The 26,605-nt window shown below is 48.6% G+C and overlaps 2 protein-coding genes and 1 long non-coding RNA gene across 7 annotated transcripts; 1 reads left to right on the top strand and 2 right to left on the bottom strand.

Annotated features, from left to right (window-relative positions):
* Positions 1 to 414: 414 nt before the first annotated feature.
* Positions 415 to 7,651, bottom strand: LOC101830573 (H-2 class I histocompatibility antigen, Q10 alpha chain-like). Of its 3 annotated transcripts, none has more exons than XM_040741140.1 (8): positions 7,292 to 7,650; positions 5,822 to 6,195; positions 5,349 to 5,618; positions 4,903 to 5,178; positions 3,155 to 3,430; positions 2,926 to 3,039; positions 2,721 to 2,753; positions 415 to 475 (listed from the first exon to the last, which is right to left on the bottom strand). In XM_040741140.1, exons 1-8 carry the CDS (start codon positions 7,483 to 7,485, stop codon positions 468 to 470), a joined length of 1,545 nt encoding a protein of 514 aa, XP_040597074.1. In that variant the 5' UTR covers positions 7,486 to 7,650; the 3' UTR covers positions 415 to 467. The 3 variants fall into 3 exon arrangements, with proteins under 3 accessions (XP_040597074.1, XP_040597076.1, XP_040597075.1); XM_040741142.1 differs by having other exon boundaries at positions 5,822 to 6,040; positions 7,292 to 7,425; XM_040741141.1 differs by lacking the exon at positions 2,721 to 2,753 and having other exon boundaries at positions 7,292 to 7,651.
* Positions 7,652 to 7,826: 175 nt separating this feature from the next.
* LOC121138459 lies at positions 7,827 to 9,785 on the top strand. Its single transcript, XR_005875456.1, has 2 exons — positions 7,827 to 8,530; positions 8,768 to 9,785. It is a non-coding gene; the product is annotated as an uncharacterized LOC121138459 (long non-coding RNA).
* A 3,544-nt stretch (positions 9,786 to 13,329) lies between these two features.
* On the bottom strand, positions 13,330 to 19,133 carry LOC101831914 (RT1 class I histocompatibility antigen, AA alpha chain-like). 3 transcript variants are annotated; one of them, XM_040741143.1, is made up of 6 exons: positions 18,908 to 19,133; positions 18,474 to 18,743; positions 17,983 to 18,258; positions 14,479 to 14,754; positions 14,235 to 14,351; positions 13,330 to 14,059 (listed from the first exon to the last, which is right to left on the bottom strand). In XM_040741143.1, exons 1-6 carry the CDS (start codon positions 19,008 to 19,010, stop codon positions 13,998 to 14,000), a joined length of 1,104 nt encoding a protein of 367 aa, XP_040597077.1. In that variant the 5' UTR covers positions 19,011 to 19,133; the 3' UTR covers positions 13,330 to 13,997. The 3 variants fall into 3 exon arrangements, with proteins under 3 accessions (XP_040597077.1, XP_040597078.1, XP_040597079.1); XM_040741144.1 differs by having other exon boundaries at positions 18,474 to 18,783; positions 18,908 to 19,127; XM_040741145.1 differs by having other exon boundaries at positions 18,904 to 19,126.
* Positions 19,134 to 26,605: the final 7,472 nt, after the last annotated feature.

A 26,605-nucleotide genomic window follows, 5' to 3' on the forward strand; every position in this document is an offset into this window, starting at 1 on the left:
TATTTGATTTTATATCCTTTGGGTATATGCCCAAGACTGGAATTGCTGGATCTTGAGGTAGACTGATTCCCATTTTCCACAGAAACTGCCATGCTGATTTCCAAAGTGGCTGTACAAGTTTACACTCCCACCAGCAATGGAGGAGTGCTCCCCTTCTCCACATCCTCTCCAGCACAAACTATCACTGGTGTTTTGGCAGGTGTAAGATGGTATCTCAGAGTTGTTTTGATTTGCACATCCCTGATAGCTAAGGATGTTGAACAATTTCTTAAGTGTCTTTCAGCCATTTTAGAATCCTCTATTGAGAATTCTCTATTTAGTTTTGGACCCCAGTTTTTCATTGGATTATTTGGTATTTTGGTGACTAGCTTCTTGAGTTCTTTGTATATTTTGGAAATCAGCTCTCTGTCAGATGTGGGTTTGGTGAAGATCTTTTCCCGTTCTGTTGGCTGCCCTTTTGTTTTGCTTCACAGACCTTGAAGGAACAATACTCAACTTTATATGGAAAAACAAAAAAACCAGGACAATCAAAACAACACTGTACAATAAAGGAACTCCCAGAGGCATCACCATCCCTGACTTCAAGTTCTACTAGAGAGCTACAGTAATGAAAACAGCTTGGTACTGGCACAAAAACAGAGACCAATGGAACCAATTCAAAATGCTGATATTAACTCACATACCTGTGAACACCTAATTTTTGACTAAGAAGCTAAACTTACACAATGGAAAAAAGAAAGCTTCTTCAATAAACGGTGCTGGCATAACTGGAAGTTTGCATGTAGATTGCAGATAGATCCATATCTACCACCATGCACAAAAGTTAAGTTCAAATGGATCAAAACCCAGCCACACTGAATATCATAGAAGAAAAAGTGGGGGTGGGCAGTGGTGGCACAGGCCTTTAATCCCAGCACTCAGGAGTTAGAGGCAGGCAGATCTCTGTGAGTTCCAGAGCAGCTTGGTCTGAAAGAGCTAGTTCCAGGACAGCCTCCAAAGCCAGAGAGAAACTATATATAGATATAGATATAGATATAGATATGGAGGTATCCTTGAACTAATTGGTACAGGAGATCACTTCCTGAACATAAGGCCAGTAGCACAGACACTGAGATCAACAATTAATAAATGGTACCTCCTGAAACTGAGAAGCTTCTGTAAGGCAAAGGACAGTCAACAAGACAAAAGGGATCATGTCTTTTAAATAAACATCAATCTAAAGTAGACTAAGCCTGGAGTCACCACTGGAGGCAGCACCATGTTTCCCAGGGCCAGGGAGGGAGAGAGGACTTAGTGCTGAACAGATCCAACAGGACAGATCTGAGATGAGACCCTGTGGATCCCTCCTCTCTGCCATCCTACAACTCTGCTTAAATTCTAACTGACGGGAAAGAGGGAGAGAACCTCCAGGGAGAGGACAGGAATGAGGCAGAAGCTCAGGAGACAGAAGTTCATGTCCTTAGGTCTCAGTCTCCTGAGTGCAGGGGCCTAGAAGGGTTCTAATGGGAAAGGAAGGAGAAACACATTTGAATGCTGTCACTCAGGGGCACAAGAGATAAGGAGGCAGGAACCACTTACAGGAACAAGAACAGGCCTAGTGCTCCATAAAAAGTAAAAAGACAACAATAAACAGCAAATATGGGGTAAAGAGCTACAGCCAGGTTAGAGCCCAGGCTGACCTGTCCCACCAGTCCTGGCTGCTCACACTCCTGGGACAGGACAGGACTCTGGCCATCCCTGCGTCCCTGTGATCACAGACCTCATCATGTGGTTCTAAGTGATGAGGAGAACAGAGCCAGGAGGTGACATTGCTGAGGAGTGACCATGTCACAGCCAATATCAAATTGAGCTGCACCCGGGCACAGCCCTGCTCTCACTCAGCTCCCACAGCCTCATCCTGTGACACCAGAGACACAGAACATGATGCGCACATTTCTGGGAGGTTCTCCACGCTGCCATTCACTTCCTCCTCAAATTCTAAGTATCTCAACAATACATTTAACAGCTATCAGCCTGTCAGCTCAAGGATGTGAACAATCAAATTCAAATTGAGATCCTTAGTTTCAGTGCGGAACTTAGGACCTGAAGCTCAGAGCAGGAGGAGGTAACAGGATAATGTGTCCCCTCCTGTCTGCTGGAACATGAGGGTTGGCCATGGAAGGGAACACAGGCAGTGCAGGGACAGGGTCCTGGTGTGCAGGGCTGGACTGGGCTCCCAGTTCTTCATATTCAGCCCATAGGATCACAGGGAACATCAGACACTGTTGCTAAAAGTGAACCTAGGGGCCCTGGATGTCACAGTAGAGGCCTGAACACACTGTCTGTCATTCTGTCCACACAAGTCAGCTGTCTTCCACGCTACAAACAAGAGTCATGAATAATCACTATGAAGACAACATCCCAACAATCCAGTACTCACTCACAGGAAATTCTGGGAGTCTCTGGGACACAAACATGTCTGCTTTGCCACCCGCAATTAGATCCCAGAATCCCCTTCAGTCTGGGAGACACATATCTGAGCTCTGGTAACTGTCACTGAATACACACACACACACACACACACACACACACACACACACACACACACACAGAGGCATTGGAAGGTAAAAACATGGCCCCTAGAAGATTTTGCTGGAGGAGCTAATATTGGTGACAGAGGTCTGCAAATACTCCAGGTCCACCCCAAGGGTCTCAGGGACAATCCTGCTTCCCACACTTACCTGTATCTGGAACATAGTTCCCTCCTCTTCCACCTGTGAGAAGAAAAGCTGTGAGAGACCAGGGAGGAACCTAACCCTAGGAATTTTCCAGAACTGACAAAAGACCCAGGTTAGAGACAGGAGCTGTGGGGGTGTGGATGTTTCCATGAGCAGAGCACACTTCTAAAAGGGGCTGAGTGTGAATTGAGACCCCACTGTTTCCTACCTGTGTTTCTCCTCCTCTTCCTCACAACAGCCACCACAGCTCCAATGATCACAGCTCCAAGGAGAACCAGAACAGCAATGACTGCCATGATGGGGACAGTGGACTGAGGAGGCTCTGGGAAGGGAAGGACAGGCAGGGAAGGTGAGGGTCATGACCCCAGCTCTCAGCCCTGACACTTCTCAGGCTCCATCTTTCCCTGACCCCAGCTCTGCACCCACTTCCTCCTTACCCCATCTCAGGGTGAGGGGCTCAGGCAGACCCTCATGATACACATGGCATGTGTATTTCTGCTCCTCCCCAGAAGGCACCACCAGAGATGCCCACTTCTGGAAGGTTCCATCCCCAGATGGTCTGGTCTCCACCAGCTCCATGTCGTGAGTCTGTTCCTCCTCCTCCCTCTGCCAGGTCAGGGTGATGTCCGCAGGGTAGAAACCCAGGGCCCAGCATCTCAGGGTGACCTCACCTTTAGGTCCAGGATGATGGGTCACATGTGCCTTAGGGGGATCTGTGTGGAAGATTTAAGAAATCCCACAATAACAAGATTAACTGAAATCTGCAAAGACTAAGTTAAATCAATGATGATATTGAACTATGTGTCTGAACACTTCTGACTGTCATCCCACAAGTGACTTGCAGGTCATCACAGATTTGCATTCTGGATACAGAAACTAAGAGAAAATCACATGACCCAGCAAGTCACATGGTCTTCCGTAGGTGATGTTCTATAATACATGATAAAAGAATGGGAGAAGGAATGGTAAAAGAATGGGAGAAGGAATGGAAAATAATTTACATATGTGATTAAATTCATATCAATATAAGAAATTAGGAGCACAGGCTTCATAAAGGGTGCCACCAATATAATGCTGTCGCCATTGAGACAGAACCGCTGTGGCCATCTTGCTGACCAGCATAACTGTCTGTCCAAGTGAACAGACAACACCAAGTGTGCAGCAGAAATGGGGTGAACCTCTGACACTGGGGCAGAGAAAATGACTCCCCAGACCTTTCCTCTGGGGGACAAGATACAAGGTGTTGTCACCCAGGGTCCCTGGGACTGTGCTGTGGAGCCCCATGCAGTGCTCACTGGGACACAGTGCTGCTCACAGGAGTGTGTGGATTTTATTTGTCAGTCAAGAAAGTTCAATTCCTAATTCACTAGAGGTTACACTGTAATTTGGTCAGGCAGAAGGAAAGCAGTGGGTGTTTGGATAGTTAATTCTGGCAGAAAATAGTCTAAGCTCATGGGACTGTTTCCTTTAAAGGGAACACTGAGTTGTCTAATTATCCAGTTAGCAGTCCCCCATGGCATATGTGGAGACTGATACAGATGATAATAAGTGGGGAGGGTGAAAAAGTATCACTCAGTGAGTAAGAAAAACTCACTAAAGGAAAATGACAACTTAACAAAAAGAAAGGCTGGACTGTGTTGGTGCACACCTTTAATCCCAGTACTTGGGAGGCAGAGGCAGAGGGATCTCAGTGAGTTATAGACCAGCCTGGTCTATGTAAGCCGCAGAGGAATTCTTTCTCAGAAAAAGAAAAACAAAAAGACAGACAGAAAGAAAGAAAAAAGAAGAGAAAAAAGTTTTTTTCAAGGTACCTCCAAAGTGTTCATGGGACCATTTTAGAAACACAGAATTGTGTTGAGGAAGGGATGCAAACCTCAATCACAGGAATATTGTACAATGCATTGTTTGGAAGGTTCTAGAAACTGGGGAACCAGACTAGGGTAGGGGCATCCAAGTATCCCATTAGGTAAAGGAGACTTTTGGTCCCTCCTGAGACAGATCTGGAAGCTTCCAGGGACAAGGCTGAGCCCTGGGAGATCAGTGCAGTGCCTGCCAGGCTGGATCAGGAGCCCCAGGGACACTGTGTCCCTCAGAGACAGGGGCGGGACCCCAGCTGAGGTCTCTTCTTCCTCAGAACAGAGCCCAGCCCAAGGGTAGGGGGCGGAGTTGCCCTGGGAGCCTGCACCTGTGTGCAGCAGCTGCTCCTTCCCGTTCTCCAGGTGTCTGAGGAGCCACTGCACACACTCGCCCTCCAGGTAGGCCCTCTGTGTCTCTGCTTCACCAGCCAGGTCCCACTTGCTCTGGGTGATGTACGCTGCAGCGTCCACCGCAGTCCATGTCCTCAGGTTATCGTTCAGGGAGAGGTAGTCGTTGCCATCGTAGGCGAACTGACTGTACCCGCGTTGGAGGCGTCCGTCAGGCCCCACGTGACAGCCGCGCATCCACTGGAAGGTGTGAGAGCCTGCGGGGACCCCGCGGTCAGCCCCTCCCCCCCGTGTTTCCCCTAAACCGAAAGGGAAACCCGGTCCCGGTTCCCGCTTCCTCCTCCCGGACCTCGGACTCGGGACCCTGGACGACTCAGGTCCCCAAGTAGGGACATGAGGTCGTGACCTCCAACCCCGGGTCACTCACCGCCCTCGCCCTGGTTGTAGTAGCCGATCAGGGTCCTCAGGCTCACTCGGAAACTCTGCTCTTGGTCCTTGGCTTTCCGCGTCTCCCTCTCCCAATACTCCGGCCCCTCCCGCTGCATCCACGGCGCCCGCGGCTCCATCCTCGGATTCTCCGCGTCGCTGTCGAAGCGCACGAACTCCGTGTCGTCCACGTAGCCGACGATGATGAACCGGGGCTCCCCGAGGCCGGGCCGGGACTCGATGGTGTAGAAATACCGCATGGAGTGCGAGCCTGGGGGCGGCGCCTGGTGAGACCCCGACCTCCTCCCGGGACCCCGGGCAGGTGCGCGGGCCGAGAGAGGAGCTGGGCGCGGGGCTCAGGACGCGGGAGAGGAAGGGGCGGGAGGGTCTGGCCGGGCGATGCGGGGACGCGGCTTCCCCGGTGCCGCCCCCGCCCTCTCCGCAGATGCCGTTTCCCTCCCGACCCGCACTCACCCGCGCCGGTCTGGGTCTGGGCCAGGGCGGCCACCAGCAGCAGGAGCAGCGCGTATGGTTCCATGGCCCCTCTATCAGGTCTGGGCGTCCAGGCTCCCAGCTCGGACTTTAGACACGCGGCGACGCTGATTGGTTCTCCGGGATCTCGACAGCCAATGGGGTTGAGAAACGTGTCCGGGCAGAAGGAGCTGACACAGGTCAGGAGCTGGAGAAGTGAAACTGGGAACAGAGGAATCACCAGCGGTGGGCTTCTCCACCGGGACCTTACCGACCGGGACCAAGACTTTGTCTGACCCTGTGCTGGGGACAGAGCGCGTTTGTCCCGGGGTCTCTGGGCCGCCCAAGGCCATCTGCTCCTCGGGTCAGGATGAAACCTAAGAACATGACGTTTGCGGGTGAAACACAGGCAGCGTTAAAATGAATGTGCACGGATACAGAGGTGGTTGCAGTCCCGGTGAGTGCGTGGGGCCGCCATGGACACCTGCATGGGAGGTGACTGGAGTTTTCACAGCTCTGGTCAAGCCCTTTGGACACACTGTGTCATGCGTGACTCCGTGCAGGAAGGACTCTCTACCCTCCTCAGCTTTCACTTTCTACTTCAGTTATGTGTGGCTGGTGTTTGGAGACATCAATCACAATCCACAGAAACGAAAAAATTATAAATTAGATTTTTCTCCACACTACTGAACAGGGATGAAACCTAGAATCCCCAGTGTGTACCTCTGCGGTGAGAATCACCCTCCGTCCAGTGTCCACACTGCACAGGCTGAGGAACCCAGGAGCCACGGTTACCAGGTCCAGGGTCTCATAAGTCTGGATAGTTACATTTAGTTACAGTTCCTCTCTTACTGGGGTTTATTCACTAAATAACCATGGAAGTACCCTGGAAGTGTGTGGACACGGGGAAATGTGCAGTGTAGACAGGGATCGCTGTGATACTGTATTCTGTCTCCACCAGATCTTTGTCCCAGTGGGGAAGGGGTTCCACTGTGCTGAGACGATGACCCAGGTCCACACAGACAATCTGAGGACTATGGAGAGAAGATCCGTGTAAAACACAACCACCTGGAACCACAGACAGTCATCTGGGAAGAAACACTAGGAGTCTGAGTGTAAGAACAAGGCTGTGAAGACTGGATCCTGAGTGCTGAGCAAAGTCTCTATTTACAGGGGAGATTTCCGAGCACCAGGCTTGGCAGTGTGAGCGCCCCCTGCAGGTGGACACAGGATCCTGGTGTCTGTGGGAGTCTGTGTGGGGCTTGCAGGCCAGGGCCTCTGCTTTAAAGAGAAATCATCTCTCCGTGGTCAGCTGGGCATCATGGTCCCATCACCCATGACCTCCTGTAAACTTACAGGAAACCAGTTCCCAGTCTGCTTCTTGGGCAGAACCTGGGACCTGGCACCTTGGGCTATTGGGGCCTGACCCTGGCGACTTGGAGGGTTCCTGATTTCAGACCCGAAATCACTCACCCTTGTGACTCTGCTTGTCGTAGGCGGTCAGGGCACGTAGGTTCCTTAGAAATGTCTGCTGGTTGACCTTGGCTTTCCCTGTCTCCCTCTCCCAATAATCGGGCTCCTCCTGCTCCATCCATGGCGCCCGTGGCTCCATCCTCGGATTCTTCTGCATTCGCTGTCGAAGTGCACGAACTCCGTGTCGTCCACATAGCCGACTTCTATGTACCGGGGCTCCCCGAGGCCGGGCCGGGACACGGCCGTGTGGAAATACCGCAGCGAGTGCGAGCCTGGGGGCGGCGTGTAGTCCGCGAGAGACCCTGATCCTCCTTTCGGGACCGCGGGCAGATGAGCGGGCCAGGAGGGGAGCAGGGCTCCAGGTTCTGGACAGGCATGGAGAAAGGGGCGGGGGGGATTTTGCTGGGCGATGAGGGCCACTGCTTCCGGTGTGCCCGTCCTCCCATAAGAGCAGGTTTCCTTCCCAACCCCGCACTTACCTGCGCGGGCTTGAATCAGGGTTTCGGCGGCCGCCAGCAAGAACAACAAGCAAGGAAGGCTGCCTACCATTAGGAGATCTGGGGCTCCTCTGAGTCTGTGCAGGCTCTATAACCAATGCTCAGTGGCTCCGCAGCAACGCTCCACCCACACGGGGCGGTTCACAACGATCGACCCACCAATCATTGTCCAGGACTGCTCCAGCCAAGGAAGGTGAGCACTGCATAGTTTTTCTTCAGTGTTCTGGCAGCAGGAACTGGCATGGGTTAGGCGCTGGAGAAGTGAAACCCCACAGCCCTGGGCTTCCTGGACAGCCCGGGGCACTACGACTTTGCCCCGAATACTTACAATAGAAATCAAATGAACTCAATACTGCGTTCTTTAGATCTGGGCTCACATGAGACGTGGCATCCTCAAGTGGCAGCTGGAAAGAGCTCAGGTTCTTGCTGACTGTCCCTAGGATTCCTTTCCTACTTGTCTGGGCCTCTCTTGAGGCTGCTCTAGCTGCAGTAGCTGGCTCCCCAAGAGTCTGTCATGGGGGAGAGAGAGCAAAGAGGAGGGGAGAACCCCCTGGGCAAGACTCTCAGGGAGTGGGAGTGGCGGCCAGGTTTTGATTCTTACCATGGCCATCATTCAGTTTCCGTTATTTAAAATCTGTACATGCCTAGCAACAGTATTCTCACTCCTACATGGGGATCTTGTAGAGGAAGCAGTCAATCCGTGGAGCCCTGGACTCCCTGGCATGAAGATGCACCCACAAGTGTAAAGGTTGAAGGAGCAATGGGGATGTGGGAAAGCAACAGAATTCTGCAGAACAACTGAGAATTGACTCTTTAAAGGACATGGACACCAGCTATAATGAAATAATCTCTAGCAAGAGAGAGCCATTTAATTTTCATTTCCTAGATGGTAGCACAGGTTTCCCAGTAGGTTAGTGGTTACAAGAGTGTAACTTTTATTCCTCAGTCTTGAGAATCATGTGACTTACATACCTGGCAGGAACACACCAATGCCTGGGAAGGGAAGGAGATGCAGCCTGGAGAGCAGCAGTTCTGAGGAAGCAGAAATCACAAGCAGAGAAGACAGCACAGAACAGCAAAGAAGATGGAGAAGGAGCAGCAGGGTCTGATGAAGAAGGAGCAAAGCAAAATCAGTGAGAAGCTTTCCCAACACAGCCTCTCAGAGAGCCTGGGGGAGAAGTGTGGGCTGGAAACCTGCAGGGCAAGCACTTGTATGGAGTGAAGAGCATTTTCAGTATGAAAACACACTGCTTATCATAACGTGTTTATGGGCCATCCAGGAAGCCAGGGTTACCCCACACCACCTGAAAATATTGGTAATCCAAACTTAAAGCACAAAGATAATGAAAAATCTGTGTTGTTCAACACATTCCAAATATAAAACAATTGTTTCCTGTACAAAAGTTATGCTAAGTAGATTACAACAGACCCATATCTCTCAACCCAGTATTTCCAGCTAAATAATGTTATGGCATGAAAGTACTCTCTGCTATCTATCCAGGGTGCAAAATTACAACAGAATTCTAGTAGTGTTTCTTGTCCATTGTGGCATACTAATCTGCATTTGGGGAAAAAAGTTTCAGTTCTCCGTAATCAATTGACATGAATTAGACAAAGTGTTGTAGGGCTTTATACTGTCCTCAGTTCTGTTTCTAGCTGGTGTTGATATACATATTCTATAGTTTGAACTGACATTACTTGGTGCAACAGTAAGGAATTTGATGATGTGGGTTTTCAAAAATAACATTAAATGCAACAATTATGATTATGTTTTATAAAAAAGAGAACTTTTAGAATTCCACTATAAAAGCAGCACACCAATTTGGATAATTTTTCCCCTGAAACAAGGTTTCTCTGTATAACAGAGGGTCATCATGTACGTTGTGAATTCTGCTCTGTCCTCTGTAAACCTATAATCATGTTCTCAAGCTCTCAGCAGATACTATGCTGTTGGGAACCATGAATTTTCTAATTATATTTTACATGCTATAATATGACTTTTACATGAATGATACTTTGTTTAAATGCCAGTATTTTACTCCAATTACATTATAAAAGGTACATTGTTACTAAATGAATTTTGAGTTTAAAAATCAAGTTATCATTTGTTACATATTGTTCTTTACAAATGAACAAGGCCTTGTATAAAGGCAAGAAAAGATAGAAAGATGAAAATAGTCTTTTTTTCTTAATGGCAGGTGTAGCTTATAAACAGCATCTCCAAACAGCTGTGTGGTGGGGGTATGCACCTGTAATCCCAACAATCAGGAGGTAGAGGCAGGTGAATCTCTGTGAGTTCAGGTCAGCCTGGTCTACAGACTGAGTTCCAGGACAGTCAGGACTACACAGAGAAACCTGGTCTTAAACAAACAAACACAAAGAAAAAGAACAGGCTATGAACCAACTGTGCGGGATTCCTTATAATCAAGCACCTTGGTTCCACAGAATGTCTACTGATCACTTACATCACCAATAATTTAATTGGCAAAGACCTCATTGCAAACAGCAATGTCCCTACAGGACAATTAAAATGAGAGGGACCAGAAACTTTCATCTCCATTTTTATGAGCAGAAGATAAGTCTGTATTTTACAGTTAAAATCAGTGCAAAAGTCAATCTATTTCTCCTCAAGGGAAAAGATGTAAAGTGAACACTCTCTTTAAAAAGGAAGGAGGGGTGGCAGTGTGTGGAAGGATTCTTACTTAGGGAATATGAGCTCCTATATCACTTAGCTCATGACATCAGCTGAGCCTTCTACTCTGATGCTACCTGGAGAGCCCCACTGTGAAGACTGGGGTGTCCAGGCTGAAGAGACATTGTCAAGTGGTCGTGTGAGAGGAAGAACTCAGCACAGAGTCACTGCATCTCTGGGCCCAGTCAGATGCTTGCCCTCAGGACCACAAGATGCTGCAGGAAAGGGAGAAGACAGGAACCAACAATGTGTGTGTTGGGGTTGCAGATTCGACATCTGTTGTAGCTATGGGTGACAACTGACACTGTGGACCTCCATGCTGTGATGAGTGCTGGGGAGCCTGCTGTGTGGCCAGCATAGTAGGTGAAGGCTGACACAGACACAGGAGAGTGTGAGTGTGAGGTCATTGCAGGAGAGCATGGCTGATGCTTCTGCTTTGCAGCCCTTGAGGTGACACCTTCCCTGAGCCCTGCTGCTGTGCTCCAGGCTTCACAGGCTGTGCAGAGCCCTCTGTGAAGTCTGATTCTCTCCTTGGTCCACTGGGAACCTCAGTCCTTAGAGCCCCAACACTGATGTATCCAGATTTAGAAGATGTTCCTCTGTTGATTGTGAGAAACTCTTTTCTTGAGTGAAGTTTTTGTTTGGTTCCCCATGTCCCAAGTCCCTGCCCAGGTACCCAGCCCTGGAGCACCCCTGTTCCTGAATGGAGACACAGGCACAGTTGCTCTGGTTGCTGACTCCACCCTGTAGCTTCACAGTTACAGGCTTCCTCCTTCCCACTGACTGTCCTTTACCTGTTGTCTTCCTAGTCCCCAGTCCACTGGAAATTTGTCCTTGGCTCTGTGTGTGTGTGTGTGTGTGTGTGTGTGTGTGTGTGTGTGTGTGTGTGTGTGTGTGTACAAGCATGGGGATCAGTGTGCTCCCACACTCTTTCAGTATATCCAGGTGTGGATCATTTTGGATAAAAGACCCCTAGATTAAAAGACTCTTACATGCAGGACAAATGTGTACTTTAATACAAAGATGGGACTTTCATTCTGGGGGTTCTAAGACACCACAGGCACTTCAGGAAGCTGTGTAGGGCTCACTACCCACAGGGCTGTTAATTTGTATGGGTCTATTTATTCTTTTCAATGAGTCCACTTAGGATGAGGGGATGTAGTGTCTGTCCTCTCTTACCTGATGCCTGGAGGCCCTGCACAGGCTGGCAGTCCCCATGTGTGAATTCAGACTGTCACTGAGACCCTGAGTCCCTGTGGCAGACAATTATTTTAGGTCACCTTGTGGTGGGGCAAGTGTGGCCACCTCACAGTTGAGTACTATTCAAACATCCCAGGATTCCAGTGACTCCTCATTGAGAGATGTTCTCCCTCTATAGTAAGATCTGTCCAGAGTGAAGTCTTGTTTGATTGTTTTATTGTTTGAGACAGGGTCTCTCTACACAGTCATGCTGTTCTGAAACTCACAGAGATCCTCCTGCCTCTGGCTCCCAAGTGCTGGGATTAAAGGAGTGTGTCACCATGACACCATGAAGTGGCATCCAGAAGTGAATCAGGAGAGAGAGAGAGAGAGAGAGAGAGAGAGAGAGAGAGAGAGAGAGAGAGAGAGAGAGAGAGAGAGAGAGAGAGAGAGGGATGCATCCGTTTGAGTCTGAGACCAGCTTAGTCTACAGAGTTTAAGGAAGCCACGGCTGCACAGGGAAACCCTGTCTTGAAAAAAAGAATTTAAAATGGACACCATGAATAGGCCATATACTGCTAATTATGTCTCTTTTGTTTGAAATCAACTGATCTTCCTGTGAGGAAGCATTCAACATTTCTTAACTTTTATAATTTTGTTTTCCAAGACAGGGTTTCTATGTGTAGCCCTGATTGTCCTGGACCAGGCCAGGCAGAATCTCAGTGATTTGCCTGCCTCTATCTCTGGAGTGCTGGGATTAAAGATGTTCACTACCACTGCCCAGACTCTCTTCTCTCTCTCTCTCTCTCTCTCTCTCTCTCTCTCTCTCTCTCTCTCTCTCTCTCTCTCTCTCTCTCTCTCTCTCTCTCTCGTCTCTGTCATCTGTCTCTACATCACACACACACACACATCCAAAAGGCTTAGCCTGCTGATCCCAATATAACTCAAATCCCTGTGGTCCTGATCCATTTCCTAGGTACCCACACTAGTAGACTCTGCCTTATGAGTTATAGAGTTACCATCAGAAGCTGCACCAGGAGTCCCAGAGCCAGGGAGGTAGAGGAAGTGGAGCTGAGCAGAACACACTCCCAACAGGACCTGATCCAAGATGAGACCCTGTGGACCAGTCCTTTCTGCAGATCCCACACACAAGGGTTAGATTCTGAAAGACTGGGGGAGGGGCAGAACCTCCAGGCAACAGCTCTGGAAGGAGGCAGGAGCTCAGGGTACTGAGGGTCACATCCTGAGTACAAGGTCCTTGTGGGCACAGGGACAGGAAAAAAACACCTCCTCCTGTGGTCACACTCCACAGGAATGACAACAGGGCTGCTCCTCCATTCAAACCAAGAAGACAAGACATAAACAGGGAGCTTGTTAAAGAGCCACAGCTAGGACTGAGCTCAAGGCAGGCTTTAGATAACTGCAGCCTTGGCTGCTCATAATCCTGGATGCATGACAGGGCAGAGTCACCTATGTATTCCTGTGATCAGAGTCTGCCAGCATGTGGTTATACTAAGTGACAAGGACAAAGGAGCCATGGAGGACATAGCTGAGGGGTGACCACACCCAGCCCACATGGACTGAGCTCCACCTGGCCCAGCCCCATCCTCACTCAGCTCCCACAGACTCCTCCTTTCCCTGCTGACACTCAGCACAGCAGACACAGATTCTAGAAGGTTCTCCATGCTGCCATTTATTTTCTCCATCACACTTTCAGAATTCTCGCCTTTTATTTGAACTGCCAATCTCTCAGGTCAAGGACATGAACTATTAAGTTCACATCCAGATTTTTATTTTCAGTGAGAAAGCCAAGGGCTGCATCTCATGGCTACAGGGAGATGACAGGATGGAGATGTCCCCTCCTGCCTTTGCAGTACCAGGAAGGTTGGCTGTGGAAGGGAGCAGGAGCAGGAGCAGAGCTGGGGTAGGGTCCTGGTGGACTGGACTGGGCTGGATGCTCTTCATAGAAGTAGACAGCTTCAGACATTTGTTGTTTCTTGAGTGAGTGAGAACGTGTCCCCAGGTGTCACCTGTCTGAAGCTAAAGACAAAGAGTGATGGACAGTCAGTATAAACACATCTCCAAGGTCCACTGAGACTCATTCAAATGTCTAAATTCTGAGAAGTCCTGGGACACAGCCCTTTCCTTTTTCCCTCAGCCCCAATCTCAGGCCCCCAGGGTATCACATTTTCAAGCCTCCAGAGACAAGTCAGAGCTCTGGGCACTGTCCCTTTCTGCAGCAGAAGAAATGACAAGGCACATTTAGGTTACTAAGAGGATGTGGCTGCAGGAGGAATTATGGGCTGGTCAGGCTCCCCACCAGGTTCACCCACAGGCTTCAGGGACAATCCTGCTCCCCACACTTACCTAGAGCTGGGGCATAGTCCCCTCCTTTTCCACCTGTGAGAAGAAAAGCTGTGAGAGACCAGGGAGGACCCTGACCCTAGGAATTTTTCAAAACTTAGGGCAGACCCAGGTTAGAGACAGGAGCAATGGGGTGTGTGGATGTGTTTCCATGAGCAGAGCACACTGCTAAAAGGGGCTGAGAGAGAACTCACACCCTGCCCTTTCCTACCTGTGTTTCTCCTCCTCTTCCTCACAACAGCCACCACAGCTCCAATGATGGTCACAGCTCCAAGGAGAACCAGAACAGCAGTGACTGCCATGATGGGGACAGTGGACTGAGGAGGCTCTGGGAAGGGAAGGACAGAGAGGGAAGGTGAGGGTCATGACCCCAGCTCTCAGCCCTGACTCTGCTCAGGCTCTGCAGAAGGCTCCATCTTTCCCTGACCCCAGCTCTGCACCCACTCCCTCCTTACCCCATCTCAGGGTGAGGGGCTCAGGCAGCCCCTCATGCTCCACATGGCATGTGTATCTCTGCTCCTCTCCAATAGGCACCACCACAGCTGCCCACTTCTGGAAGGTTCCATCCCCTGCAGGTCTGGTCTCCACCATCTCCATGTCCTGGGTCAGTTCCTCCTCATCCTTCTTCCAGGTCAGGGTGATGTCCGCAGGGTAGAATCCCAGGGCCCAGCACCTCAGGGTGACCTTACCTTCAGGTCTGGGGTGATGGGTCACATGTGTCTTTGGAGGGTCTGAGGAGAAGAGTTGGAAAGTTCAGGTGTTTTGCAGGGGACTCCAGCAGGGTCCCTGTGAACTGTCCTGGTCTGGGTCAGCAATGGGTTGAGGGAGGGGTGAAAAATCCTCGCTAGCTTAAACACTGGGTTCTGGATAATGCTTTCTTTGGGAAATTCTAAATATGGGTAAGAGAGCCCAGGATCACAGAATTCTGGTGTCACATCAGGAAGAAGGGACTTCTGCTCCTGACTGGTGGGTGGGGCTGATGGATTCAGCATCACTGAATTCAGACCCCAGAGACCTCAGGTGTGAGCAGAGAACTGGGCCTGAGCAAGGCTATGGCCCACACAGCACTGCAGACTGAAGGTGAACTGTCTTGGTCATTTCAGGGACCTTCTCTCCTTCCCTCCTGAGACACTCTGAACTGTCCTGATAGAAGGGCGAGCCCTGGGAGAGCCAGTCCCTGATAAAGGGTCAGGAGACCCTATAGAACTTCCCACATCCCATATGTGAGAGATTGGGAGACAGGTGGATATTATGACAAAAAGAGAAACACCCAGAGCTTCCTCTGAAGTCAGGAAGGAGACAAGGGTGCACACTCTCCACCATCGTATTTAACACAGTGATGATTTTATATAAGCTATCAGAAGTAGACAGAAGATTGGCATAAAAGCGATCAAAGTAGCAAAGGAAGAAGTCACACTGTCCCTATTTCCAGAAAACATGATTCTTTACTTAAATGACCCTGTTGCATCCACAGGGAAATTCTTGGACCTAATGAACACTCATGGTTGCCAGATACACAAACCAATATTAAAAAGTAGCCTTTATTTATGCCAGCAGTGAATTTTCAGAAAAAGAAATTAGTAAATGTACAACATTAAAAGCAGCTGCACCAGAATAAAACATTTAGAGATATATCTAACCAAAGAAATGGACAGAACTCTGCAATGAAAACTCCAAGATATGAACACAGGAAATCATAGATGACAATGTTAGAAGATGAAAAGACAACCCAAGCTCCTGGACTGACAGAGTTAATATTGGGAAAATGGGCATACTACCCAAATTACTCTATAGATATAATCTGCAATACTTACAAAACTGTGATGTATTTCATAGCTGCAGAAATAAGGAAGAGAATTTATATGGAAGGAAAAAGACCATGATCAGCCAACGATCCTAAGGGTTAAGGTCACTGCTGGAGGTTGGGCAGTGGTGGAGCATTCCTTTAATCCCAGGGTTTGTGTAGCAGAGACAAGTGGATCTCTGTGAGTTCCAGGCCAGTCTTTCCTACAAAGTCAGTAGGACTGTAGCAACGAGAAACTCTATCTTGGAAAACAAAACAAAACAAAATAAAAAAACACTACTGGAGGGCTACGCTCCCAACCTCAAATTATCCTGCAGAGCTAGAGTCAAAAAGACAGCCTGGAACTGGCATAAAATAGACAGGAAAATTAAAGGCATAGATTAGAAATCTTAGAAATAAAATGACAAACCTACACATATTTGCGATTCAATAAAAAATAAAAAATAAATAATAGGAAAAGATCCCATTCAACACGTGACTCTGCAGCACTGTTTGTTTTTTAACCTGAGAAGGTAAACTTAGATTCTCACCTTTCACCTTGTACAACAGTAAACTTGAAATAGAGCAAAGACCTTATTATGTTCAAGACTTGAAACACCCAGAGTTCAAGAAGACAACCTAGGGGAAACACTTCCAGATACTGGGGCAGACAAGAACCTTAGAATAGGACAATACCACAGGAGCTAATTAGGGCACACATCAGCGTGAAGATAAAGTCTATGCACAGCACAGGACACAATTAGTAGAGGGAACAGAAGCCACAATAGAGGAAACCTGTACCAGCTGGACTGCAGACAAGGGAATAGACCCCTCAGTTTACAGAGAACTGCAGAAACTAAGTACCAAGGAACTAACATTGTCAGTCATCCAACAGTCGAGAGAACTGAATAGACTGTTATCTTAATAAAAGGAAAAAGCACAAAGGTCCACTAATATTTTAGTGAGTTCACTATCTCTAGCCTTCATGAAAATGCAGACTAAACTGCTTTGAAGGCTGGAGAGTTGGCTCAGAGGTGAGGAGCACTTGATGCTCTTGCAGAGGACCTGGTTAGATGCACTATATGTGACTCCAGGCCCAGGGAATCTGACACCATCCTCTGACCGCAGACACCAGGTACACACGTGGTTCACATGCATAGGTTCAGGTACAACACTAATCACCACAAAATACTGAAATAAAAATGAAAGTTAAACTGCTTTGTGATAGCACCTCACCCCAGTCAGAATGGCTGTCACCAAGAAATCTGACAGCAAATGCTGGAGAGGAGGTGGAGAGTGAGGAGCCATACTGACTCCTGTGTGTGTGTGTGTGTGCAAACGTGAATGTGTGTAGTCTAATGTGGAATCATTTTCAACAGCTTTAAAAAAATTCATCATAGAACTCCCATATGACCCAGCTATTTCACTCCTGGCCAGAGTCCACACCCTACTAGTGAGATATTTACACCCCATGGTTGTTGTTGGTTTAGTCACTAATAATTGGTTTTAATCCATCAACAGATGAATAGATAATGAAAATTTGACATACATATAAAATGGAATACTATTTGGCTCTAAAATGTTATCACAGAATACACAGGATGTACTATATTAGCATGGACTATATTATGTGAGGTCACACAGTCTCAGAAAGAAAAACTACATTGTTTTTCCTCAAAGGTAGTCAACAATCTATGTACACATGTAAATAAGTGCACACATGTGTGTATAGTATAACATGACGAAAAGACAACAAGAAGGGCTAAATATTGGGGATGAGGAAGGATTGAACAGTACCGGTATGGTACTGAGTTTTAAAACAGGTTATAAAGCTAATTGTTTTGAGGTTATTTATCTGTTATGGATTTTCTTTCTTCTTTTTTTTTTTTTGTTTTGTGTGTTGGTACTAGATAAGTGCATGAATTATATTTGATAAAGAATGTGTAAAATCCAATGTGAATCTCCACAAGTTCACAATGGCTACACCAACTGTGTATATTCACTGAGATGTATAGCCTTTGTTCTTGATTAATTTTAGAGTGTGACTTATTCTGTAATAAAGTTAAAAAATTAAAAATAAGTAGAGAAAGGGGCATGACCCCAGGTGAGGTCTCTTCTTCCTCAGGACCGAGCCCAGCCCGAGGGCAGAGGGAGGAGTTGCCCTGGGCGCCTGCACCTGTGCGCAGCAGCTGCTCCTTCCCGTTCTCCAGGTGTCTGCGGAGCCACTGCACGCACTCGTCCTCCAGGTAGGCCCTCATTCTCTCTGCAGTACCAGCCTCCTCCCACTTGCTCTGAGTGATCTGTGCCACTGTGTCCGCAGCTGTCCAAGTCCTCAGGTCCTCGTTCAGGGCGATGTAATCGTTGCCATCATAGGCGAACTGCTCATACCCGCGCTGGAGGCGCCCGTCCGACCCCACGTGACAGCCAGACAGATGCTGGAAGGTGTGAGAGCCTGCGGGGACGCTGTGGTCAGTCCCGCCCACCTTTCATGTCTGGGGGCCCAGCCCAACCTTGGATTGCTCTACACTGAAAGGGAACTTGGGCCTCTGTCCCTGCCTCTCTGATCAAGAGTTTCTGCTGGTCCCACATGTCGGGAAGAAACTTCGGACTTGGGACGGGGCTAAGTAGAGACTTGAAGGTCATAACCTCCCACCCGGAGTCACTCACCGCCCTCACTCTGGTTGTAGTAGCCGCGCAGGGTCCTCAGTTTCCCTCGGAAACTCTGTTCCAGTTCCTTGGCGATCCGTGTCTTCCACTCCCAATAATCCGGCCCCTCCCGCTCCACCCACGGCGCCAGTGGCTCATATCTCGGATTCTCTGTGTCGCTGTCGAAGCGCACGAACTGCGTGTCGTCCACGTAGCCGACAGAGATGAACCGGGGCTCCCCGAGGCCGGGCCGGGACACGGTGGTGTAGAAATACCGCAGCGAGTGCGAGCCTGGGGGCGGCGCGCAGTGAGATCCCGACCTCCTCCCGGGCTAGGGACACAGGTGGGGAAGCTGCAGGAGGGTCTGGCTGGGCTATGCAGGGATGTGGCTTCCCCAGTGCTGCCCCCGCCCTCCCCTCAGAGGCCATTTCCCTCTGGAACCCGCTCTCACCTACAAGGGTCAAGGCCAGGGCTGCTGCCAGCAGCAGGAGGGCACAGAGCACAGGGATCCCCATCTTCAGGGTTAGGGGGAGCCAAAGCACAACCTCGAATGGTCATAGACTTTGTAATTTGTCTTCACAGAGACTTCTATCCTGGTCTCTGGGAACCTAGTCTCAAGGTTGGGAGGTTGCTGCCACTCAGGGTGCCAACCTGACAGCCACTGACAGAGCAGGAAGTGAAACCAAAAGTCTACACTTCCCCACTCAAACTCCACCTACAGCTCTTAAACACAGAAAGTAATTCTGAGGATTTGTGACTTTGCCCTGACTCCTTCCACTGAGCAGTATATAACCCTGTGTATAACACTGTCTGCCTGAACCCTGGCCTAGAGCCAGTCTGATGGTAATCCCAGGGAAACCATCTGCATAAGCACAGTTGTTTTGCTCTTTCCTGTCTCAACTCCCAAATCTCCATGATGACCCTGAGCTGCTCAGGAATTCAGGGGACAGATGATTTCTCTTTAAAGCAGAGACCCTGACCTGCAAGCACCACACAAGACTCCCACAGACACCAGGCTCCTGTGTCCACCTGCAGGGGGCGCTCACACTGCCAAGCCTAACTGGTTGGGAATCTGAGTTCTCCACATGTGAATGAATGGGTTAAACAGTCATATTCGGGACCTAGAGTCTCCAAGTGTTTCTTCCCTGATGAGGCATCCCTGACCCCAGCTGTGTTTTAGGATGATCTTTGTGTGAAGGCAGAGCATAGCTTCAACTCAGCTGTCCCCTTCCCTGCAGTGCCTGAATGCAGCCCAGCACTGAAGGCTGCCCATATTCCATGAGTTACTGTGTAGATTCTCCTTGTATCCGGTTTAATTAATAAATCAGGCACATGAAGAAGTGAGCGATTGGGGCTGCAGAGGTGGCTCAGCTGTTAGAGCACTGGCTGCTCTTCCATGGGGACTGGAGTTCACAGCTCACAATTGTCTGTAACCCCAGTTCCTGGGGTTCAAACACCCTGACAGAGCACATCTAATAAAGTAAATTATTTAACAGAAAGACATGAACAGTTTCACAGAGCAGGCTCCTCCCACCCACAGCTGTCTGTCCCGCACTCACACTCGCAGTGATGACACAGGAGCTGATGAGAGCAGGAAGATGGATGTGCATGGTGTGGACAGTGGATCTGAACACTGAGTGGACCCTGAGCACCTCAGCCCTGTGCAGTGTGGACAGTGGATCTGAACACTCAGTGGACCCTGAGAACCTCAGCCCTGTGCAGTGTGGACAGTGGATCTGAACACTGAGTGGACCCTGAGCACCTCAGCTCTGGACAGGGGTGGGCACAGGGCAGAGGACGATTTTTGTGCCAGGTGGCATAGACTGGCAGGACAGAGATCTCATTAGGCAGAAAGGTCAAAATCGAGAATGTAATGTCACTTTTATCTCTCCTGTGTGACTTGATATTTTCAGACCTCAGTTAAACCAAGGTCACTAAAATTGTGGAAAGTGGTCTCCACGGAGACACGGCACTTATCCAGGATACAGACATCTTGGATTCACAATCACGAGGACCAGAATCCTTATCTATTTTCCTGAAGTCACTCCACGCTGTCGCTTTTAACCACTATGACTTTCATTGCTTTCCTCCTATTTCTGTCCCCAGCCCCTGCCTTCTGCAGAGGTCATGACCTCAAACCACACAACTCTGCCCTTGGTGATGACGGCAGACTCTTCCTGCCCTGACTCCTGTCATGCAGAATGCACTTTCTCAGCCACTGCACTTATGGCCCAAGTTAACAATTTCCTCCATACACAGATTTTCTCTTTTTTTATTGCTGTTTTATGTACGTATTTATTCATTCATTTTTGAGGTAAGGTCTCACTAAGTAACCTTACCTGACCTGGAACTGTCTATGAAGAATAAGCTGGCCTGCAAACTACTGGCTATTGCCTCCCAAAGGCTGGCATTAAAGGCATGCATCACCACACCTATTCCCAAACCGATTCTCTGTGAACCCCTCGCATGGTGAACTTGTGACTTCCTACATTCTCCTGGTTGTATGTACGCAAATGTCCTATCTTCACGCCTTCTTGCCAGTGGTGAACAAGGTCTTGCAGAAGGTAGGCTTTTGAACAAACTCCTATTTTGTATTAAGGTCACAGGAAAGTCCACTCTGTGGACACTTTCATAATGCCAGCCCACACTTCTGTGAGATAAAGGAATCTGCCTCTGACTCTCCAATTCCAACGCCACATACAGTGCCTCAGGCAAGTGCCCTTGTCATGTCTGAGAAATCTCTAATAAAGAGTGTCCATTCAATCCATCAGAACACTTCCTAGTCCCGCCCCTCCTGTCTCCTTCAGAAGACTCTACCTCCTCTCAACTCTCTTCCCAGTCCTCTCTCCAGTCACCAGCAGCTGTCCTCACAGGCTGCCCAGGGTTCCATCTGCACTGGGAAACAACAGTCCTGGACCTAGCCCCAGATTCTTGGCTTCATGCTGCAGCTTCCTCCCTTCTCAGTGTGGCTTCTTCCCTGTCCCCCAATTCCTCAGGAGCATTTTCCTGTGTGATCTAACGTCTGCCTTGTCTCTGTCACAGGGAAGATGTTGTCACCACTGTGCTAACCAGTCCTGATCTCTAGCTTGCCTGGAGGAACCAACTCCTCCTGCTGTTCCTCCCTGAGATCTCTTGACATTAAGAGCTGCTCATCTAGGCCTCTCTTAGTCTTATCATGCTCATATGAGTACATGGATAGAAACACATGCTCACCCCACACCTTTTCAGCATGGCATGCCGGCTTCCCTTTGTAGCCTCATTGCTTCCTGTGGTCTATGACTCTGTGAGCATGGCTGTTTCTTTCCACTGTCATATAACGGTTTCAACTGCTGCTCAAATTTACCCTCACTTTCCCAGGACAGATTTGGCTGTGGCTGCTAATAATCTCAGAAACCTCTGTCACTTTAAGACATCACTCTAGTCCCCATCAACACAGACATGACTAAGGACGGCCTGGAATTTCCCCCTCAGCACCCACAGCCACACTTGGAGCACCCACAGCCACACCTGGAGTCAACTCTACCTTCTGGTGTCTTTCTCACTGCACACATTACTGTTCAAACTCAAGACCTCAGAAGCCTCAGGCTTCCTGAAAGACTAAGGGAAGAAGTCAGAGACCTCCAGGGAGCTCAGCATTTCACCCAGGCAGGGTTGGATTGTCAGGTGCAGCAGGAAGCAGTGGTGTTGGGGCACATTCAGGAAAGAGAAAACCCATGTCCTGGTCAGGCCTGAGGTGACTAACTTCTGAGGCACTGTCTGCTGCTTTCCCTGGCTGTCTTCAAAGGTGGGGATGGCCAGCAGCCTTCCTGCAATTCCAGCACTCACTGTTACAGTCTGCAGAGCAGCTGAGCATGAGTCACTGTGTCACACCAACAGGCCACCTCTCACACAGAAACCTCTCTCTGGATTCCTTGGTGTTCAAGCTTCACTCCAAGGCCCACAGTCAGCTCAGGGCAGCAGCATGGCCACAGCATCCAGACTAGACATGGCTCACCTGGAGGATGGGGCCATGGAGAGCTGAGAGTTGATGAGGAAAGGCACCAAGAAGGCAGCCAAGTGACAAGAGGTGAAGTCCTCCCTGCTTTCAACTTTGACCTCAGCTTCTGAGTCCTTGTCATCCTCTTGGACAGCTACAAGTCCTCAGAGTCTCCAGGGCTCTTGGTGTCCACAGCCAGGTCCTGTAGCTGGATAACCTGTGAGACTCAGCACCCTGCACACTGCACTGCACAATTGGGCTGTTGATGACTTTTTGATGGCTTGGTGGCTTTCTTGAAGCAGACAATCCAAGCTCCGGGACTGACATTCTTAACATGGTGACAATGGCCATTGTGATACATTTCCCATTTAAAAAAACAATACAGGGAATCATATAGACTCACAAAAGACCACAAATTGTCAAACAATTTAAAGGATTAACAACATGGCTGGAGGTTTACACTACTAACCTCAGATTATATTGCAGTTATGGTGACAAGACAGCCTGTATGTATTTAGTGGGCATTAGCTCCTCCTATGACCTTGGGCTGTCGAGGGATAGAGGAGCTCTCTCTCTGTGGTAGTCAGAGGTTGGACTGCCAGAACAATCTCCTTGGAGCAGAACAGAAGACCTTGGCTATTAGCTACCTTATTGTTTATTCGTGATTGTATTTTTTTTTTTTTCGAGACAGGGTTTCTCTGTATTGTTTTGGAGGCTGTCCTGGAACTAGCTCTGGTAGACCAGGCTGGTCTCAAACTCACAAAGATCCTCCTGCCTCTGCCTCCCGAGTGCTGGAATTAAAGGCACCGCCCGGCTTCGTGAGTGTATTCTAATAAATACTAAATATCCCCTTAAACGAGCTCTCCTGCATTCACCTACATTTGGCGCCCACGTGGGATCAGCCTCCAGCCTCCACAGCTGTTGGCAAGCGTCTTATGCCCCCTGATCCCCAAGCGTTCCCAGTTTGGGTCCCTGGGAGGCAGGATTCCCTATCTGCCCTGCGCACTGGCTCCACTCCACCCACCCTGCCGCCTCCTGAGCGCCCAGGATGGCAAGCATTTATCAATATCCAACAGCTTGATCCCAGCCCAACTGAGCCTAACCCTGGTGCATTCCAGCCTGTCCTTAGCACCTGCTGGCTCTCCTGCCCTGACCCCTGCTGGGCAGAGGCAGAAGGGTAGCCCAGACTCAGATTTAACTTCTGCTAGGAGGAAACTGCCTGGGGCAGGGTTGAACTGCATTGGTAGCACCACACCCAGTTCCACAGCCTGTGAGATGCTTCCCCCGGGGCTCATTCTGCCAGCGACTTAGCTGAACTTGCCAGCCACACAGTCCCAGGACAGCATGAGCCCGCAGGTTACTCTTTTTCTTTTAACTCCAGGAGTCCAGGTCAGAGAGGATCGAATACCCACTCCACCTGTAACTGACATGGAATAGGGGTGAAAAATCAAAGGAATAGAATAGAGATCCCAGAAATAAAGTGAGAAAATGCACACTTAAATTTAGACAAAGAATGTAAAGCACACACTTGGGGAAATATGATTCTGCAACACTGGGTTTCTACCTCAGGAGATGAACTTCAAGTCTCACTTTTCTTTTCTTCCTTCCTTCCTTCCTTCCTTCCTTCCTTCCTTCCTTCCTTCCTTCCTTCCTTCCTTCCTTCTTTCTCTCTTCCTTTCTTTCAATTTTTTTCTTTCTTTTCTTTGCTTCCTTCTGTTATGGTGGAGGTTCTACCCAAGAGGGGGCTCCCATCTCCATCCAAACCCTGCTGCATCTCAGAAAGCCTGCCAAATACGGTCCCTCCCACAAAGATACTAAAGACCACTCCCACAGGATATTTAAACTGCCCCCCCCCAGAGCACAGACTCTTGGGTTTTCTGGTCTCCTTTTCCTGTCTCCTCTCCTGGGGACTGCAAGGCCATCCCAGCATTTTGTATCCATTAAAAGTAAGCTTTTCCTAATTCAGTTTGGTTTGGTCAAATTTGGATTGCTGCATTGGTGGAGAGGCTTATCTGGGTGTAGAAACTTTTCACCTTCCTTTCTTTTTTGAAACAGTGTTTTTACTAGGTAACTCTGGCTGTCCTGGAACTCAGTAGACCAGGCTGGCCTTGAAGTCACAGAGATCCACCTGCCTCTGCCTTCTAGGTGCTGGCCTTAAAGCTTGTGCCATCTTTAACCTTCCACAAAGATGAACTAAATATGGAGCAAAGACCTTATTAAGTTCAAAACTTGAAACACCCAGACTTCAAGAACACAACCTAGGGGAAACCCTTGCAGATACTGGGATTAGCAAGGACCTCAGAATAGGACAATAGCACAGGAGCTAATTGGACCATGCATCAGCATGAAGATAAAGTCTTCACAGAAAAAGATACAAACCGCAGAGGGAACAGAAGCCACAATAAGAGAAACCTGTTCCAGCTGGATTGCAGACAAGGGACTAGAGCCCTCAGTTTACAGAGGACTGCAGAAACTAAACACCAAGGAACTGACATTGTCAGTCAACCAATGGTCAAGAGAACTGAATAGACAGTTATCTTGAAGAAGGAGCATGAGGAGCAGAGGAGGAGGAGGAAAAGGAGGAGAAAGAGGAAGAAGAAAAGGTGGTGGTGGTGGTGGTGGTGATAGTGGTGAAGGAGGAGGAGGAGGAGGAGGGGGGAGGAGGAGGGGGGAGGAGGAGGGAGAGGAGGAGGAGGGGCAGAGTATTGGGAGAAGGAGACAGGGAAAGCCAAGTTCAACCAGCAGATGTTTCCAGGGAACCTAGGCGCTGTGTCCACCTACTACAAGCATAGCCACAGTGTTGAGTGACTGTGGGTTGGAAGTCTGGACCCCTCCAGGCTGCCAACATCAGAACCCAATGGACCATGGTACCAGGTTCTGCCCAAGACACAGACTGAGATCTGGCTTCATATTCAGTTTACAGCAGGCCATGGGTGGATGAGCTGTGGAGTCGACCAGGTGATGTCTGGCTGTGATGTGGATGGGAACAGATGCCTCCTCCGTGGATATGAACAAGTAACCTAAGGTGATGAGGATTAAATCTCCCTGAACGAGGACCTGGGAACATGGACAGCCAAGGACACAATGGGAGCAGAGATCACCAGGCTGGAGTTGGAGCAGGCTGGTGAGGCAGAGAGATACAGAGCCCACCTGGACGGTGTGTGGAAATGCTCTGCAGATACCTGGAGAAGGGGAATGCGACTTTGACCACAGGTGCATGGGCCAAGGGCAACTCTTCACTCTGCCCTCCTCCACTCTACATAAAGGTCACGATAAATCTGTGTTCTTCAACACATTCCAAATATAACACGGTTGTCTGCTGTAGAGAAGTTATATTAAGTAAAATACTCCAGACCAGTATCTCTCAACCTAACCTTTCCAGCTGAATAATTTTATGGCAGGAAAGTACTCTCTGCTAACTATTGTGCTTTTATTCACCATGCATAATTACAACATAATACTAGTAGTTATTGCTATCCATTGTGACATGCTACTCTGAGTTCAGGAAAACAAAAGTTTCAGTTCTCTGTAATCGATTGGCATAAATAGGACAAATTGTCGAAGGTCTTTAACCATCCTTAATTCTGTTTTCAACTGGTGTGGATTTACATATTCTGCGATTTGAACTGACATTATTTGGTGCAATGGTAATGATGTAGATATTTTGCATTTTAAATATTAACCTTAAAATGCAACAATTATATTTATGCTTTTAAAACAGAACTTTTACCAAAGGAAATCCATGTGTTTTTGGTGTAGCCTTTAATCCCAACACTTGGGAGGCAGAGGCAGCTAGAACTCTGTGAGTTCGAGGCCAGCCTATTCTACAGAGTGAGTCCCAGGATGGACTCCAAAGCTACAGAGATACCCCGTCTTTAAAAAATAAGTTTTAAATGGATACATTGAATAGGCAATTTACTGCTAGTTATGTCTCATTTCTCTGAAATTAACTAATCCTCCTTTGAGGAAGCATTCAACATATCTTCTTTTTGTTTTTTTTCCAGACAGGATTTCTCTATGTAGCTCTGAAAGTCCTGTACAAGGCTGACCAGGATCTTAATAATTTCCTGTCTCTGTCTCTGGAGTGCTGGAAATAAAGATGTTCACCACCACTGCACAGCTAATTCTTCACTGTTAAAGTTAGATTTTTTTTATACTAAGATGTTCTACATAGATT

The sequence above is a fragment of the Mesocricetus auratus genome, unplaced genomic scaffold (assembly GCF_017639785.1).
Source record: "Mesocricetus auratus isolate SY011 unplaced genomic scaffold, BCM_Maur_2.0 contig_11593_pilon_obj, whole genome shotgun sequence".
In the NCBI taxonomy this organism is placed as follows: Eukaryota; Metazoa; Chordata; class Mammalia; order Rodentia; family Cricetidae; genus Mesocricetus; species Mesocricetus auratus.

Excerpts from the sequence above, each read along its gene's own strand:
- LOC101831914 (XM_040741143.1), bottom strand. The coding sequence starts at position 19,010 with ATGACCATTCGAGGTTGTGCTTTGGCTCCCCCTAACCCTGAAGATGGG. Across the intron at positions 18,259-18,473 it reads CTACAACCAGAGTGAGGGCG|GCTCTCACACCTTCCAGCAT; the intron begins GTGAGTGACTCC and ends GCGTCCCCGCAG. Across the intron at positions 14,755-17,982 it reads GGAGCAGCTGCTGCGCACAG|ACCCTCCAAAGACACATGTG; the intron begins GTGCAGGCGCCC and ends TCTTCTCCTCAG.
- LOC101830573 (XM_040741140.1), bottom strand. The coding sequence starts at position 7,485 with ATGTGGACGACACGGAGTTCGTGCACTTCGACAGCGAATGCAGAAGAA. Across the intron at positions 3,431-4,902 it reads GGAGCAGCTGCTGCACACAG|ATCCCCCTAAGGCACATGTG; the intron begins GTGCAGGCTCCC and ends TCTTCCACACAG. Across the intron at positions 3,040-3,154 it reads GCCCCTCACCCTGAGATGGG|AGCCTCCTCAGTCCACTGTC; the intron begins GTAAGGAGGAAG and ends TTCCCTTCCCAG.